Source organism: Mustela nigripes, chromosome 1, assembly GCF_022355385.1.
Source record: "Mustela nigripes isolate SB6536 chromosome 1, MUSNIG.SB6536, whole genome shotgun sequence".
In the NCBI taxonomy this organism is placed as follows: Eukaryota; Metazoa; Chordata; class Mammalia; order Carnivora; family Mustelidae; genus Mustela; species Mustela nigripes.
Window position 1 is genome coordinate 9,356,420 of NC_081557.1, and position 12,637 is coordinate 9,369,056.

General features: G+C 54.5%; 2 protein-coding genes across 3 annotated transcripts; one reads left to right on the forward strand and one right to left on the reverse strand.

Annotated features, from left to right (window-relative positions):
- The first annotated feature begins 800 nt into the window (after positions 1-800).
- On the forward strand, positions 801-3,568 carry FTH1 (ferritin heavy chain 1). The gene is made up of 4 exons (XM_059404164.1): positions 801-1,160; positions 2,594-2,740; positions 3,034-3,159; positions 3,259-3,568. The coding sequence occupies exons 1-4, from the start codon at positions 1,047-1,049 to the stop codon at positions 3,421-3,423; spliced, it is 552 nt and encodes a 183-aa protein (XP_059260147.1). The 5' UTR covers positions 801-1,046; the 3' UTR covers positions 3,424-3,568.
- A 260-nt stretch (positions 3,569-3,828) lies between these two features.
- BEST1 (bestrophin 1) lies at positions 3,829-11,876 on the reverse strand. 2 transcript variants are annotated; one of them, XM_059385116.1, is made up of 9 exons: positions 11,640-11,876; positions 10,923-11,156; positions 10,181-10,335; positions 9,689-9,766; positions 9,170-9,322; positions 7,780-7,860; positions 7,358-7,509; positions 5,005-5,655; positions 3,829-4,006 (listed from the first exon to the last, which is right to left on the reverse strand). In XM_059385116.1, exons 1-9 carry the CDS (start codon positions 11,731-11,733, stop codon positions 3,988-3,990), a joined length of 1,617 nt encoding a protein of 538 aa, XP_059241099.1. In that variant the 5' UTR covers positions 11,734-11,876; the 3' UTR covers positions 3,829-3,987. The 2 variants fall into 2 exon arrangements, with proteins under 2 accessions (XP_059241099.1, XP_059241162.1); XM_059385179.1 differs by lacking the exon at positions 7,780-7,860.
- Between the last annotated feature and the right edge of the window lie 761 nt (positions 11,877-12,637).

Sequence of the window (12,637 nt, forward strand, 5' to 3'; positions counted from 1 at the left end):
GGGGCTCCCTCCAAGGCCCCTCAGCTGAGTCTCCCGTGACTGGGGCCGGCTATGGCGGCCGTTGCAGAAAGGCCTCATGACTTGTCTCCCGATCCAAGTGGCTTCTCCTTTCAATTCTAACCCCCGCTCTCCCGATTTTCTCAGAAGCCCAGGGGCTCACCCCCGCGGCTCCCTCCGGGAAGGCGCTCTTCGTGTCTCCGGGACACACGCCCGCCCAGCCTTTGTTGTATAAGCAGCACAAGGAGCCATATTTGCTTTCAGCCGAAGGCGGACAGGGTCGCGGGAATCGGAGGGGCGGGGGACTGTCCGCCCGCGTTTTGCTCCCAGCTAGACCTTGAGGAAGAGAAAGTGAACCCTTTCTCAGCTCCACCTATGACTCACACGACCTCGTAGGGCCCAGGTTTCCACTTTGTGATTTACAAGACGAGGAAATCACCTCGGGTGCGGTAACCGCTGCCCTACCGCTCGGATTCCTAACATGCCCTTGGACAAGACGGGCTCAGACTCGCCCCGACGCCCCCAGGGCCAAGGGCACTTTCCGTCGGTTCCGCGACCCAGGACGCCCTGGGCCCAGGGCTCGGGGCTGGGCTTCGCGTTGGTCCCCACGTCTTCCCTGCGGCCCCACAGACGACGTCAGGGCTCGAAAGGACACCCGCCGAGCCCCACGCGCAGCGGGACACGCAAAGCCTCCCGCGGCGGGGCCGCCCCTCCCCCATGGCTCTGAGGCGGGGCCGCGCGCCCACCGGAAAAGGCGGGGCTCCGCACGGCGGGCGGGCAGCTTGATTGGCCGGATGAGCCTGACGCCCGATCCCGCTATAAGTAGGGGCCGCCGCCGACTGCGCCACATCTCCGCCGAGAGTCGCCGCGGGTTCCTGCTTCAACAGTGCTTGGACGGAACCCGGCGCTCGTCCCCTCGCCCCGGCCGGCCGCTCAGAGCCAGCCCTCCGCCATCTCCTCACAGCGTCCTCGGACCGCTCCAAGGCCCCCCGTCGCCGCTCCAGCGCCGCGCAGCCGCTGCCCGCCGCCGCCTCTCCTCAGCCGCCGCCATGACGACCGCGTCCCCTTCGCAGGTGCGCCAGAACTACCACCAGGACTCGGAGGCCGCCATCAACCGCCAGATCAACCTGGAGCTCTACGCCTCTTACGTCTACCTGTCCATGGTGAGCGCTCTCCCGCGGGCGGGGGCGGTGTCCCCGGGCGGCGGGGCGGGGCGGGGGTGTGGCCAAGGCGCTGGCCGTCCCGCCTCCGCGCGTCCTGCTGGAAAATGGACGGTGCTCGAGGCCTCCCAGCATTTGCGCAGAAGTTCTCCAGCCCGCCCTTTCCCACTGCCCCGTGGGAGGGCTCCCTCTCTGGCGAGGGCCGCCTCTGCGCATCGCTCTGTACTTAAAGAGCCTGGTCTCCTGGAATCCCAGAGTTGGAGCCGTTGCAACCTGTACAATCCCGCAGTTAGGAAAGTGGTTTTTTGTGTTTTCATCCCGCCTGCGTCGATCACGTGATCCGGGGCCATCGTTTGCTTGGGTAATGGGGGCGAAGTGGTCCAGCCCCCGTCTCCCCCTCCCACCCCCTATGGCGGAGCCTGCTGGGAAATGGTATCGAATGGCAACCGAGGTGGCTGAGGGGGGTGGGGAGCTGGTGCTAAGTGCCTTATCTCTCGTGGGCCGACCACTCTCTGAGCAGCCGTCGCCACCCCTCTGTTGTGCTTATCTCTGAGTCCCACTTGAATTGAAGCGTGGAAATCTTTTCTGCGGACACAGCTGTCTTAGTCATCTGTCCTTTGGCCCGGGCACGCACGCGCTTGGTCCTTTTTGTGCCTGAGAGTTATCGCCTGCTAATCGAACCCTTGGTTTTTAGATAAACTACACCAACGGTTACTGGGCAAAGAATTTCTCCACGCACTGATCAGTGGGATCCGTTTTCCAAAATTCTGTTATTAGGCGGGGTGGTGGGAGTTTTGCTTAGAATTGTCTTACGATTTTGCAAATCGTCCGAGAATAGACAAGTTTTAGATGGGTTTGAAAACAGGCCTGGATTTCCCCGACTGCCGTTGCATTTCAGGAACAGGTGAATAGAGCAACTATCTAAAACTGAAACATTTTTTTTGCTTTCTGCTGGCGATTTTTTTTGGTAGATCCCAGCATTGGCAACAGTTGTCACCTTGACTAATGGGTTAATTTTAGAAATCCATGGTCTGCTCTAAGCTGGCAAGCTATTCTGACACGGGTTAATCAGGGAGTGGGGAGAGAAGGCACTATTTGTGCAGGGTAAATAGCACCCACACCGTCTCCGATCAAATTTGACACTGGCGAGAAGAACACATTAATAACAGTCTTAAATTCCACGCTGGGGACAATGCCCTATGATACTCCTAAGGTTCCTTGTAGTAAACTTCCTTTCAAGGACCCAAGTTTTATTTTAGTCAGACTAATTTTAGTGTTGTGTTCAGTTCGGGAACACAGCCAGCTGCCCCCTATCCCCCACCCCCGTCTGGTGTCCTTCAGTGCAGCCCCCTTTCTTGCTGAGCTTTGAGAGAGGCGAGGTGGCAGAGTGCCTTTCTTGGGTGTTCCTAACAAACATGTTCATGAACCCCATTCAGTCTTACTACTTTGACCGTGATGATGTGGCTTTGAAGAACTTCGCCAAATATTTTCTCCACCAATCTCATGAGGAGAGGGAACATGCTGAGAAATTGATGAAGCTGCAGAACCAACGAGGTGGCCGAATCTTCCTTCAGGATATCAAGGTGAACAAAAGCTCCTAGAAATCCCCTGCTTCGTGATTTATCTAGCAGTCGTCAGGTGTCAGAAATGACCAAGGTAGCAGTTGGCCTTACAAAATGGGGTCACTTTTGGGTTCTGTGCTTTTTTTTAGGCCTTTCATTTCAGCTAAACGAGGTGAAGGGTAATGGGCAAGGATGTTAAGTTGGAAACTGTTGGAGAAACTTGAATGTCCCTTTTGCTGACATGTTAGGTGCTTGCTGACTAGTGGATTAATCGGTAGAAGCTACAGATTAATTGATGTGACCTCCTCTTTCAGAAACCAGACCGTGATGATTGGGAGAATGGGCTGAATGCAATGGAGTGTGCATTACACTTGGAAAAGAGTGTGAATCAATCACTACTGGAACTGCACAAACTGGCCACTGATAAAAATGACCCCCATGTGAGTATTAGCAATTGGAGACGGACTGGAAGGAGTCATTTGCCCCTTGGGGGCTGGGAAAGCTTAACCATTAACTTTCTTCCCCATTCTGTTTTCTAGTTGTGTGACTTCATTGAGACTCACTACTTGAATGAGCAGGTGAAATCCATCAAAGAATTGGGTGACCACGTAACCAACCTGCGCAAGATGGGGGCCCCCGAATCTGGCATGGCAGAGTATCTCTTTGACAAGCACACCTTGGGAAACAGTGATAGTGAGAGCTAAGCCTTAGGCTGTCTCCCGAGCCACCTGGTCCCTGAGGCCATGCATGCATGTTGGGGTTACCTTACCTTTTCTATAAGTTATACCAAAACATCTACTTAACTCTTTCATTTGTACCATTCCTTCAAATAAAGTAATTTGGTACCCAGTTACTGTCATTTGAGTTCTTGGGCTGGAAATGTATCTAGATCGTCCTTGCGAAGAATATCTGTTCAAGTGCTGGAAGTTGAATCACAGTGACCAACATGAAATGCCTGGGAGGAAAATCCTAAGTTTGGAAAAGATAAGAAGGCTGAGTGTGTTAAATTCAGACAGGACTTAAGGACTCCTGATTCCATGTATAATGGTTCATTCCAGGTTTTCATGATTTTTATGTACAAAAGTCATTTAAAAGCTTAAGTCCTGAAACTGGATTTTGTTACCCATTAAGCTAACCATTTAGTTCAGGCTGTCCTATGAACACAATCTTCAGTGTGGACGGCTGTATGGCTGTGACTGGATCAGTGTCCCGCTGGTGTACGTGCAGGTAGGACCAGGCCAGTGAAGCGTCCCCTGTTGGGAAGCAGGCTAAGAATGTGCTTCATCCCTAGAGAGAATGGGAGAAGGGTTTACAATGTGAGTCTGGAAGATAATGCTAAGTGGAGAGTTAACAGCAAAGGTTAGGACCCCTCAAATACAGAAGGAGGAGTGTCTGGGACCCGCGGAGCCAACTCTTCTTGCTAACGACTGTGTTCACATCCTTTCCCAGACAAACTGCAGTGATGGGTAGAAGTTTGTTGAGCTAGATCTAAGACTAGCTCTTTCAGGTTTTTCATAACTACTTCAACCACAGCAGTGACTGCTTGGAAATCCAGAAAACAGGAAGTTCAGTTCTCACATGATAGGTGTGTAGTGGGTAGAGTGGATCTAACGGTGAGATCCAGAATGGGGGGAAATGGTTTTGTGACCCCAGTGGGTTGCCCGCAAGGAGACACAAAGCACATTTATGTTCAGAAGTCTTGGGTACCCCAAAGCAGTGAGGTATCCCAAGGGACCTGGATACCCTTACCTTAACCATCTGCCAGCTTCCGGGGGTGTAACACTTTCTGGAAGTAATTCAGGATCACTAAGGTTATGGGGGAGTCTTCATATACGATCCCTGGGCAGTGAGTGGAGTCCTTGTGCTACAGCCCAGAAACACCCCCCCCCCCCCCCCCCCCCCCGCTCTGCCTCATGGTTTTGCATCTGCTACTCAAAAGTAAGCTGGGTCCAGGCAGAACATCTGAGCGCTTAAGCCTGGCTTGGTGGCCACCGGCCATCTGTCCTGTCCATGCAACCTCCCCTTCCCTTCACCCTGGACCCAGAGAGCTCTTCCCTAGTGATGTCAAAAGCTCTCATCTTCTAGGGCTCTTGCTGAAGTGGCCAGGTGTGTGCCCCAAGCCAGTGCTGGTAAGTACAGCATGCTCTGGTGGTGAGGGCACCATAGGAAAATGGGCTCCCAGGAAGGTAGAAGGGTACAGTCAAAGCAAGGGAAGATCAGGTGGGCCTTCCCACCCATGGCGGTGGGGGGAGGTGAAGTGACCCTTAAAGGTAGAGAGGACACACCTGTTTTCCAAGGCCCAATAGGGATCTTCATGACCTTTCAGTATAGTGTGTAGGTTAGTTGGTTGGTCCGAATGTGCTTCTTTGAAATGATGTTCAGGGGTCTCCGACATGTCTGTCAGGTTAAACTCGACAGTTTTCCTCTTCAGGTGACCCGATTCTGGGGGCTCTGCTGAGAACCCAGCACTGTCTGGAAGCAGTTCGAAACTGGTCTTTGTCCCAGGAGTCAGGGATTGTAGGCTTTGGTCTTTGACAGCACTGTCTGTACCTGAGACTCTGCGAAGGCTTGAGGGTGCTGACTGTCCAGGTGGGAAGACCATAGGTGTGTGGCTGAGGGGTGTCTGTGGGGCACTGTGGTAGCCTGACCTCCCGTACAGTGCAGCAGTCTCAAAAGCATCCTCCTCCTTAATCCTCCAGGCCTTGCTGCTTTCCTGGTCCCTAGAGTTCTGCCTGGTACCCCCGAGTTTCTTGAGCTGGCCCTCATGGAGAAGGCTTCCTTTCTTGGGCCACAGTAGTTTGGTCTTTGAGTTTGTTCTGGGGGGATGGTAGTCGTGGGACTGTAACCCTAGGAAGCGGCCAATGATACCAGTGTGTGTGCCCTCCTCCTCCTCTTCCTGTGGGTTGGACCAAAACTCCATGTCCTCCTTGTGCAGACTGGAAAGAAGTGTAAGACTCGGGGTTGAGTAGGGCACAAAGGACCAAAGCCAAACCCGACTTCTTTTTACCCCTCTTTTCCCTCCTTTTGACCCAAAGCCAAGAACACACAGTGTTCGTCACAATGCCTGGACTCCCCTCTCTCCTGACCCGTCCTGTACTGCACTGCCCTCTTACTCCTTCCCAGCCCAGCTCACCTCACTGTTCTGGGGCCCCCTCTTGCCCACAATCGCGAAGCTCCCTAGCCTGTCTCGTGAAGGGCTCTCTCCTTGTCTCCATCTTCGACATCCCTCCCTCCAAGCGACCCGAACTACTGGACCCCAGGTGTGGTGGGTGAGATCAGGCCCAGGAGTGACTCTGGGTAGGCTGGGGAACCGCATCCACAAAGAGAAGTGTGGCCCCCTGGGAGCCCAAAGCCTTTACTCTGCAGGAGAAAGCCCACTATCCCAGAACGTGGCCTGTCGCCGGGGTCCACATTCTCTCCATGCTTCGAGGCCCAGCTCCAGGTCCAGCTGGAGGGCCCCCTCCCAGGCCAAAGGTGGTCTCTCTCCTATGTCCTGTCTCTCCCAGGCATCCACTACCGTGTACCTTGTGTCCAGAGTCTGGGCCTTGGGTGTGAGCCTCCTCACTAAATTGTGTGTTCCTTGGAGACAAGGTCTATGTATAATATTCTTTGTTCCCCACCCAACCCTCAGCCATTAGAGCACAGATCATATGGAATTCAAAAGCAACTTCCAGAAATGTTTCTGACCTAAGCAAGCCTCCACCCTTCATTTCATCACTTTTTTGAAACTGCCTCACACCCACGAAGAACTCTAGCTAATTCAAATTATGGCTTAGTAGGGTATTTGATTTTTAAAAGATAATATACTCAATGCTGTGGAAGAAAACCTGGATGGAAAGGACCCTGACACACAGAGGATTCTCCGAACAGTCCTCTCCACTGTCCTACAGCAGAGAGGACAATGTGGCCCAGCTGCAGCTCACAAGGGAATCAGACCGAATCAGAGAAACGGGACCCAGGTGCAGGAAAGTTCGGCTGCTGTGGGTGACCCAAGGCCTGTACTGTAGCACAGACACTACCCAGAAGGTACCTGTGATGAATTAGCCTCTTGCTGGTACATGCTTGCCCCACCCCCATCCTAGAGGACCGCCCCCTGCCCCTTCACTCCCCATCTAAACATCCTGGCTTATCAGAAAGTGTAGCTTTGGACCAGAGTCAGGAACCAGGCTCTGCCATTCCAACTGCATCACTGATCACTGTCAGGCCTTGAGTAAGTCCCTTCTTTCTCTGGGCCTCAATTTCCAAGTCTGGGCATGGGAGGCTTAGGCTGGAGGCATCTGAAAGCCCTTATAGGTTACTAGGTTACTTATAGGTTATAGATTAGGAGTTACTAAGCAGTACAGGGTAAGGATTGCAGGTGTGGAGGTAGAAGCAGACACACCGGGTCCCAGTGCTCCACTTGCTAACTATGTGACCTTGGGCTGGGCAACCTATTTAACCTCTCTGAACTTGGACTTAATCATCTGAAAACTCAAGATACCAAACCAGGATTATGGGGAAGAAAAAACTAGTTTATATAAAGAGCTTAGTGGAGTTCCCAGCACTCAGCATGCATCCAATACATATTAACTAGAGCTTTTCCAAGTTCTCGTGCGTAGGCTTTCCTACCCACCAACGTGGTTCCCTGGCACTGCTCACCTGATGTTGAAGGTGGAGCCTAAAAAGGAGGCTCGACAAGACTGGGCAGAAGCAGCTGTGTAGGGGGGTTGTGGTTCCGGCTCATTCCAGTACATATCCCGCTCCATCGGAGGCAGGTCCTGGTGCATCTCATCCACAGCCAACAGGGACACCTGGTTCCCAGGCACAGAAGGAGAAGCCCAAAAAGCAAGGTCAGCCCAAGGTCAGAGAGAGATCACTTCCCTCTCTCTGGGCCTCAGTTTCCTCACTTGTGAAATGGACAGACTGATGTCTATATGCAGCCTCAAAAGCTGGGGTGAATGGTTGGCTGGGGAGCGGGGAGAGCAATTCACCAGGAGGCCTCCCTGCAGAGCCGTGCGGCCCCCTCCTTGAGTTCAGTTCAGGGAAGGTCCACAGGACAGGCTCCCTCTCTCCCCAAAAACCTGCAAGCTCCTGTCGACAATCCAGTTGGTCTCAAAGTCATCATCATCCTCTCCAAATGGGTTGATGAGCTGCTCTGCCACCTTGGAGAGAGGGGAGGGGGCTCTGGAAGTCCTCAGGCAGACTCCCTGCAGCCTTGCTCCGCGCCCTTAAACTTCGGCTCTTGCCCTTTCCACACACCACCCCCCCGCCACGATGCCCCTCCTGCCTGCCCACCATCTTCAAAGCCGGTATGTGAGGGCTCCAGCCACCCACGCTCATAGGCCCCCGCACACAGTCCCCCTCCCTTCAGGTCATCGAGCCTGAGCCCCTCTCCTATGCCCGCTGCTCCCTCAACACCCAGAGCTGTCCTTGAGCCTGTCACTTAGTAGAGTCACCCCCGTCCCTTCCCTTCCTGTACCTTCCCTGGAACTCCACAAATCTCTGCATTAGGCCCCCTGAACAAATCTCCACAGCAGGGAGGGGCTGCATTAAGGGTTCAAGAGACCTCCTGTAAGCCACTAGGGAATTTCGAGCAGAAAAATGGTGTGATCTGGTTTGTGCTTTAGAAACCAAAGATGACTGCAGGGATGAGGGAATATCTGTGTGTGTGTGTGTGTGTGTGTGTGTGTTTCACACACATGTGAAATGTGGATGAGAGGGAGGGAGGGGGCCACCTACCATCACCACCACTACCAAAAAGTAAAGGAAAAGAGGAAGAGACAGAGAGTGTGGGAGAAACAGAGGAAAAATAGGGATGCGGAGAAAACTGTGTTCTTCAGAACTCCTATTAGGAGGAGCCCTGGAAGTAGTGGGAGGAATACTTGGAAAAGCCACTTGGGACAGGGATGGGAGCCCCCGCCCCCCCACCGCCGCCGCCACCACCCCCATCACAGATGGATATCTTGAGGGAGAAGAGGTGGTGTTAATCTGCCTTGGAAGGATGGGGGCTGGAGTAGTCAGCATCAGGACTTCTGTTTTACTAAGCCGAGGGAACAAATTTGGAACCAGAGCCTCATCGCCGGGCCCAAAGGGGCTGCCTCGCCAGCAGGGCCTGCGACTGCTGTTCTTCTTCTGTGCATTTCCCTTGTTCCGGACAAACATCTGGGGAACATTCTCTCGAGGGGACATAGCCCATGGTTTGACAAGTGAGCTTTCCCTGTGTCGGTCCAGCCTGCTAAGTTCAAGGCCTCAGGTGAAGCTCTGGGATCAGACTGGCCTCAAGCAGGTCCCACTCCTCTCTGGGTCTCAGGGTCTTCATATGTAAAGACACAGGGAAGGAGCAGACCAGAGGGCTGTGGTGGAGGCCCAGCACTCTGCTTTCCACATTTGAAACTCTCCTTTCCTGGCCAGCCATGACCCTTCCAGCCACGACCACAGCCCATCTCTCTCTCTCTCATTGCAGACTCTCACCTTCAGCCAGCCGGCGTAAAAGAAAAACTGCAGGAACGTGAAGACAGGTACAACGAGGTCCAGCTCGTGGCCAGGGTAGGCCTTGGCTGGGTTCAGGAACTGCCGCCCAATCAGGCAAGCCAGGAAGAAGCTGTACACAGCCACGGTCACCACCTGGGTGGGCGGGGGGGGGGGGGGGGGGGGGGGGGGGGGTTAGGTGGCAGCAGAAATGGGCTGGCTGGGAACCTGGAGTCAGGAAGCTCCCCAGCCTGGGAGGACAAGTCCTTACTCTGATTTGCACACTCCTGTGACTTTGGGTCTCCGCGATCACTTTAAAATGGGGATAATCACATTCCCTCCACTGGGCTGAACTAGACAGGAGTCTGGACTCTTCAAACTTGTCAGAAGCTGCAAAGTCCACACCTAACTCCCAGGATGAGCCTCTTAGCCCCTAAGTGAGCCCTTCTCATCACAGGCTGTTTCCTGAGTCCTCCCAGTCCCTGTTTCCCTAAGGGACAGCTTCACTGCCCTCGTCCTCACCTGCGTGTACACCAGCGGGATACTGATCCAGTCGTAGGCGAACAGATGTCCACACTGAGTGCGCAAGATGTTCATTTCCTGGGGAGCAGGAGGGAGGGTTGGGGTTCTGACTGCTCTTTGCTCTCCTAGGCTCAACCCCAGCTCTTCCCCCAGGGGCCAGGGACCGGCACTCATGGCCCAGCCCTGGCTATGTGGTCACTCACTTAATCTCTCTGTGCCTCAACTTCCACATCTATCAAAAAGGAGCCAGGACATCAGCCTCCACATCTATCAAAAAGGAGCCTCTGAGAAGAGGCTCACTTTAGAGACGAATTGGGAGGGGAATTGGGGAGAGGGGTTACAGTGGGCTGTGGAATCCTTGTTGGTCAAAGTCCTACAATACCAAGGCAGGTTCTAGAAAGAGCCTCAAGCCTTGTCTTTGAAGGAAGCTGTTCCACCTGGGGTACAACCCACCCCCACTCCGCATCAGCCCCAGCAGTGTGGTGAGCTCACGTCCAGCAGGCTCTGGAGCAGGACAGGGTCCCGGATTCGACCTGCAAGCCACGCCTTCATCGACAAGTTGGCAAACCACACCCAGGGCACCCAGAACGTGTTGTGCGGCAAGCTCAGCTTTTCCAAGTGCTTGCGTTCCGCGGGGGTCATAAAGCCTGCGGAGTGGAGTGAAGAAGGCAGTGGGTAGGAGAAGCCATAGATCAGATGGCGCGGGGTTGGGGGTTGGGGGTTGGGTGCTGGCCAGGCCTTGCAGAGGCCCAGGATTTAGGCCCAAGTTCATTGGGACCACGGAACTCCTTTGCCATCTTCTTTCAACAAATAATTACTGAGTGCCCACTACGCGCTGTTCTGGCCTCCGTACGTGAGAAGGGTCTGTCTCACGGACGGAGGTCGCAGAAATGCAGACTGAAAACCGCGGGAACTGGGCAGGAAAGGGCAGAGGGAGGCCGACCGGTACTTTCTCGCCAGTTCCCAGCGCCCCGCCCCCCGCCCTCAGTCCCCACTCTTCCCTCATCCCTCAACGGTCCTTAACCCTATCTCAGACCCCATCCTCACAGGCGGTTCCCCGCCCCGCTCCCACCCATCTTCTCGCGCCCGACTCCGCCCCGCCCAATTAGACGAGGTCTCGATCCCACCCCGCTCCTGGCCCCACCCAATCTCCGGTCCGGAGGCACTGGCTCCACCCATCTGCTCCGGCCCCGCCCCCTGTTCCCGCCCGGGCCCCGCCCCGGGGTCCGCCCACCTGCTTTCACCAGGTGCTGGGGGCTGGGAAAGCGCTTGTAGACCGCGGCGCTGACGCTGCGCAGGATGAGCACGTTGCCCAGGTTGGCGTAGCGGATGAGCGTGCGCCGCAGCAGCCGCCCTTGCTCGTCCTTGCCCTCCACCAAGCCCGACACCAGGTTCATAAGGCGGTCGGGCCACGGCAGGTTCTCGTACTGGTTCCACCAGCGGGTCACGACCAGCGTCACGTAGAAGCCTGGGCAGGAGAGGCGGGGGAGGGGGCGGGGGGCGAGGGCCCAGGCTGCGGCCAGAGCCAAGCGAGGGCGATGCCTCCGTTTCTCCATCTTTCTGATGGGAGCGGGCCCAGCCCCGATCCTTCTGAAAGACGCTCAGGAGGGGAAGACCATCGGAGCCCCGCATGAAGGCCTAGGAGCCTCCAGTTCTCTCTCCTGGGGGTCCCCTGCCTCTTCCAGGACCCTGCTAGATCCTCCCCAACCCCCACTCCTGCTCAGAGGCTCCAGGGACTATGTCAGCACTGCCCTCAGAAACTGGGGTCTTGGGTGCTAACGTCCTTCCTAATGTCTAACTTAAGTCCGTCTGGCTGCAGTCTCCTCATATTCCTGAACAGCCGAAAGGCACCGACGCACCACTGGCCTTCCCCCAGCTAGTTCCTTGTAGTCCAGCTGTGTGGAGCCTGGAGCAGCCACTGGGATCCCGACACGCCAGAGGGGGAGCTCACCCAGCACGAAGGAAATGGGGATGAGCTGGATGTAGCTGTCACAATACAGGGTCAGTTTCTCAAACATCACCTGCTGTTCCTCCGTGAGGGCCATCCTGGGGCGGGGCGAAGGGGGTGGTGTGGGATGTGTAGACCCTGCGAAGACGCGGCTGAGACCCGTACTGGCTCCAGCCAGGCCAAGGGTAGGAGTGTGACTGCCTCTTTGCTACCCCCACCACTTCCCGGTCCCTTTCACTGGCCCTGCCTGGGGCCCCTCCTCTGGCCTGAGCTAGGTCCCACTCCTCTGGTGTCCCAAACCCCAAGGAGACCTGGGCTCCATGGCTGGAAGAGGCACCCTCAGGAGGTTTTCTGTGATCTCTAGGAAGGAAGGTCCTGCCGAAGGAGTCACTTTTAGGCACCACTGACCCTTTTAAGGGATCCAAAAGATAGCTTGAAAGCAGGTTCAAACAAAGAGGGTCTTTTAAAAAAACACGGTGAGGTGAGGTGAATGAGTAGGTTAAGCGCAGAGGGTTTTTAGGACGGTGAACCTACTCTGTATGATACTGTCATGGTAGATAAATGTCATTTGTCCAAACCCATAGAATGTACAACAAGAGTGGACCCTAGTGTAAACTGTGGGCTTTGGGTGGTGGTGGAGTGTCCTTGTGGGTTCAGCTAGTGTGACAAATGTGCCACTTGGCTGTGGCATGTTGGTAGTGGAGGCGACTGTGTGTGCTTGAGGGGATACACGGACACTCTCTACCTTCTGCTCAATTCTATCAACTTAAAACTCTAAAAAATAAAGTCTATTTTTTTTTTAAATCAACATATGTTGGTGCCTGCGCAACAACCAAAGAAAACCAATGTGCTTTGTTACTGGTATTGTAATTATGAAATTAAGAATTTTCTGTATTTGATAGTTTTTCAGTCCATTTCAGTCATTAGTGCTTTTTCCATTCAGAATGCTTTCATATATTCTGTGATCATATCTGTCCTCTATTTTATTTAAGTAAACATTT

Bases quoted from the DNA above. Each gene is read 5' to 3' on its own strand.
- FTH1 (XM_059404164.1), top strand. From the start codon at position 1,047: ATGACGACCGCGTCCCCTTCGCAGGTGCGCCAGAACTACCACCAGGAC. The intron at 1,161-2,593 runs GTGAGCGCTCTC...AACCCCATTCAG, and splicing joins CTTACGTCTACCTGTCCATG to TCTTACTACTTTGACCGTGA. The intron at 2,741-3,033 runs GTGAACAAAAGC...CTCCTCTTTCAG, and splicing joins TCTTCCTTCAGGATATCAAG to AAACCAGACCGTGATGATTG.
- BEST1 (XM_059385116.1), bottom strand. From the start codon at position 11,733: ATGGCCCTCACGGAGGAACAGCAGGTGATGTTTGAGAAACTGACCCTG. The intron at 9,323-9,688 runs GTGAGGACGAGG...CCGCCCACCCAG, and splicing joins TCCCGCTGGTGTACACGCAG to GTGGTGACCGTGGCTGTGTA. The intron at 5,656-7,357 runs GTGAGCAGTGCC...ACTTCTTTCCAG, and splicing joins GGCTCCACCTTCAACATCAG to TCTGCACAAGGAGGACATGG.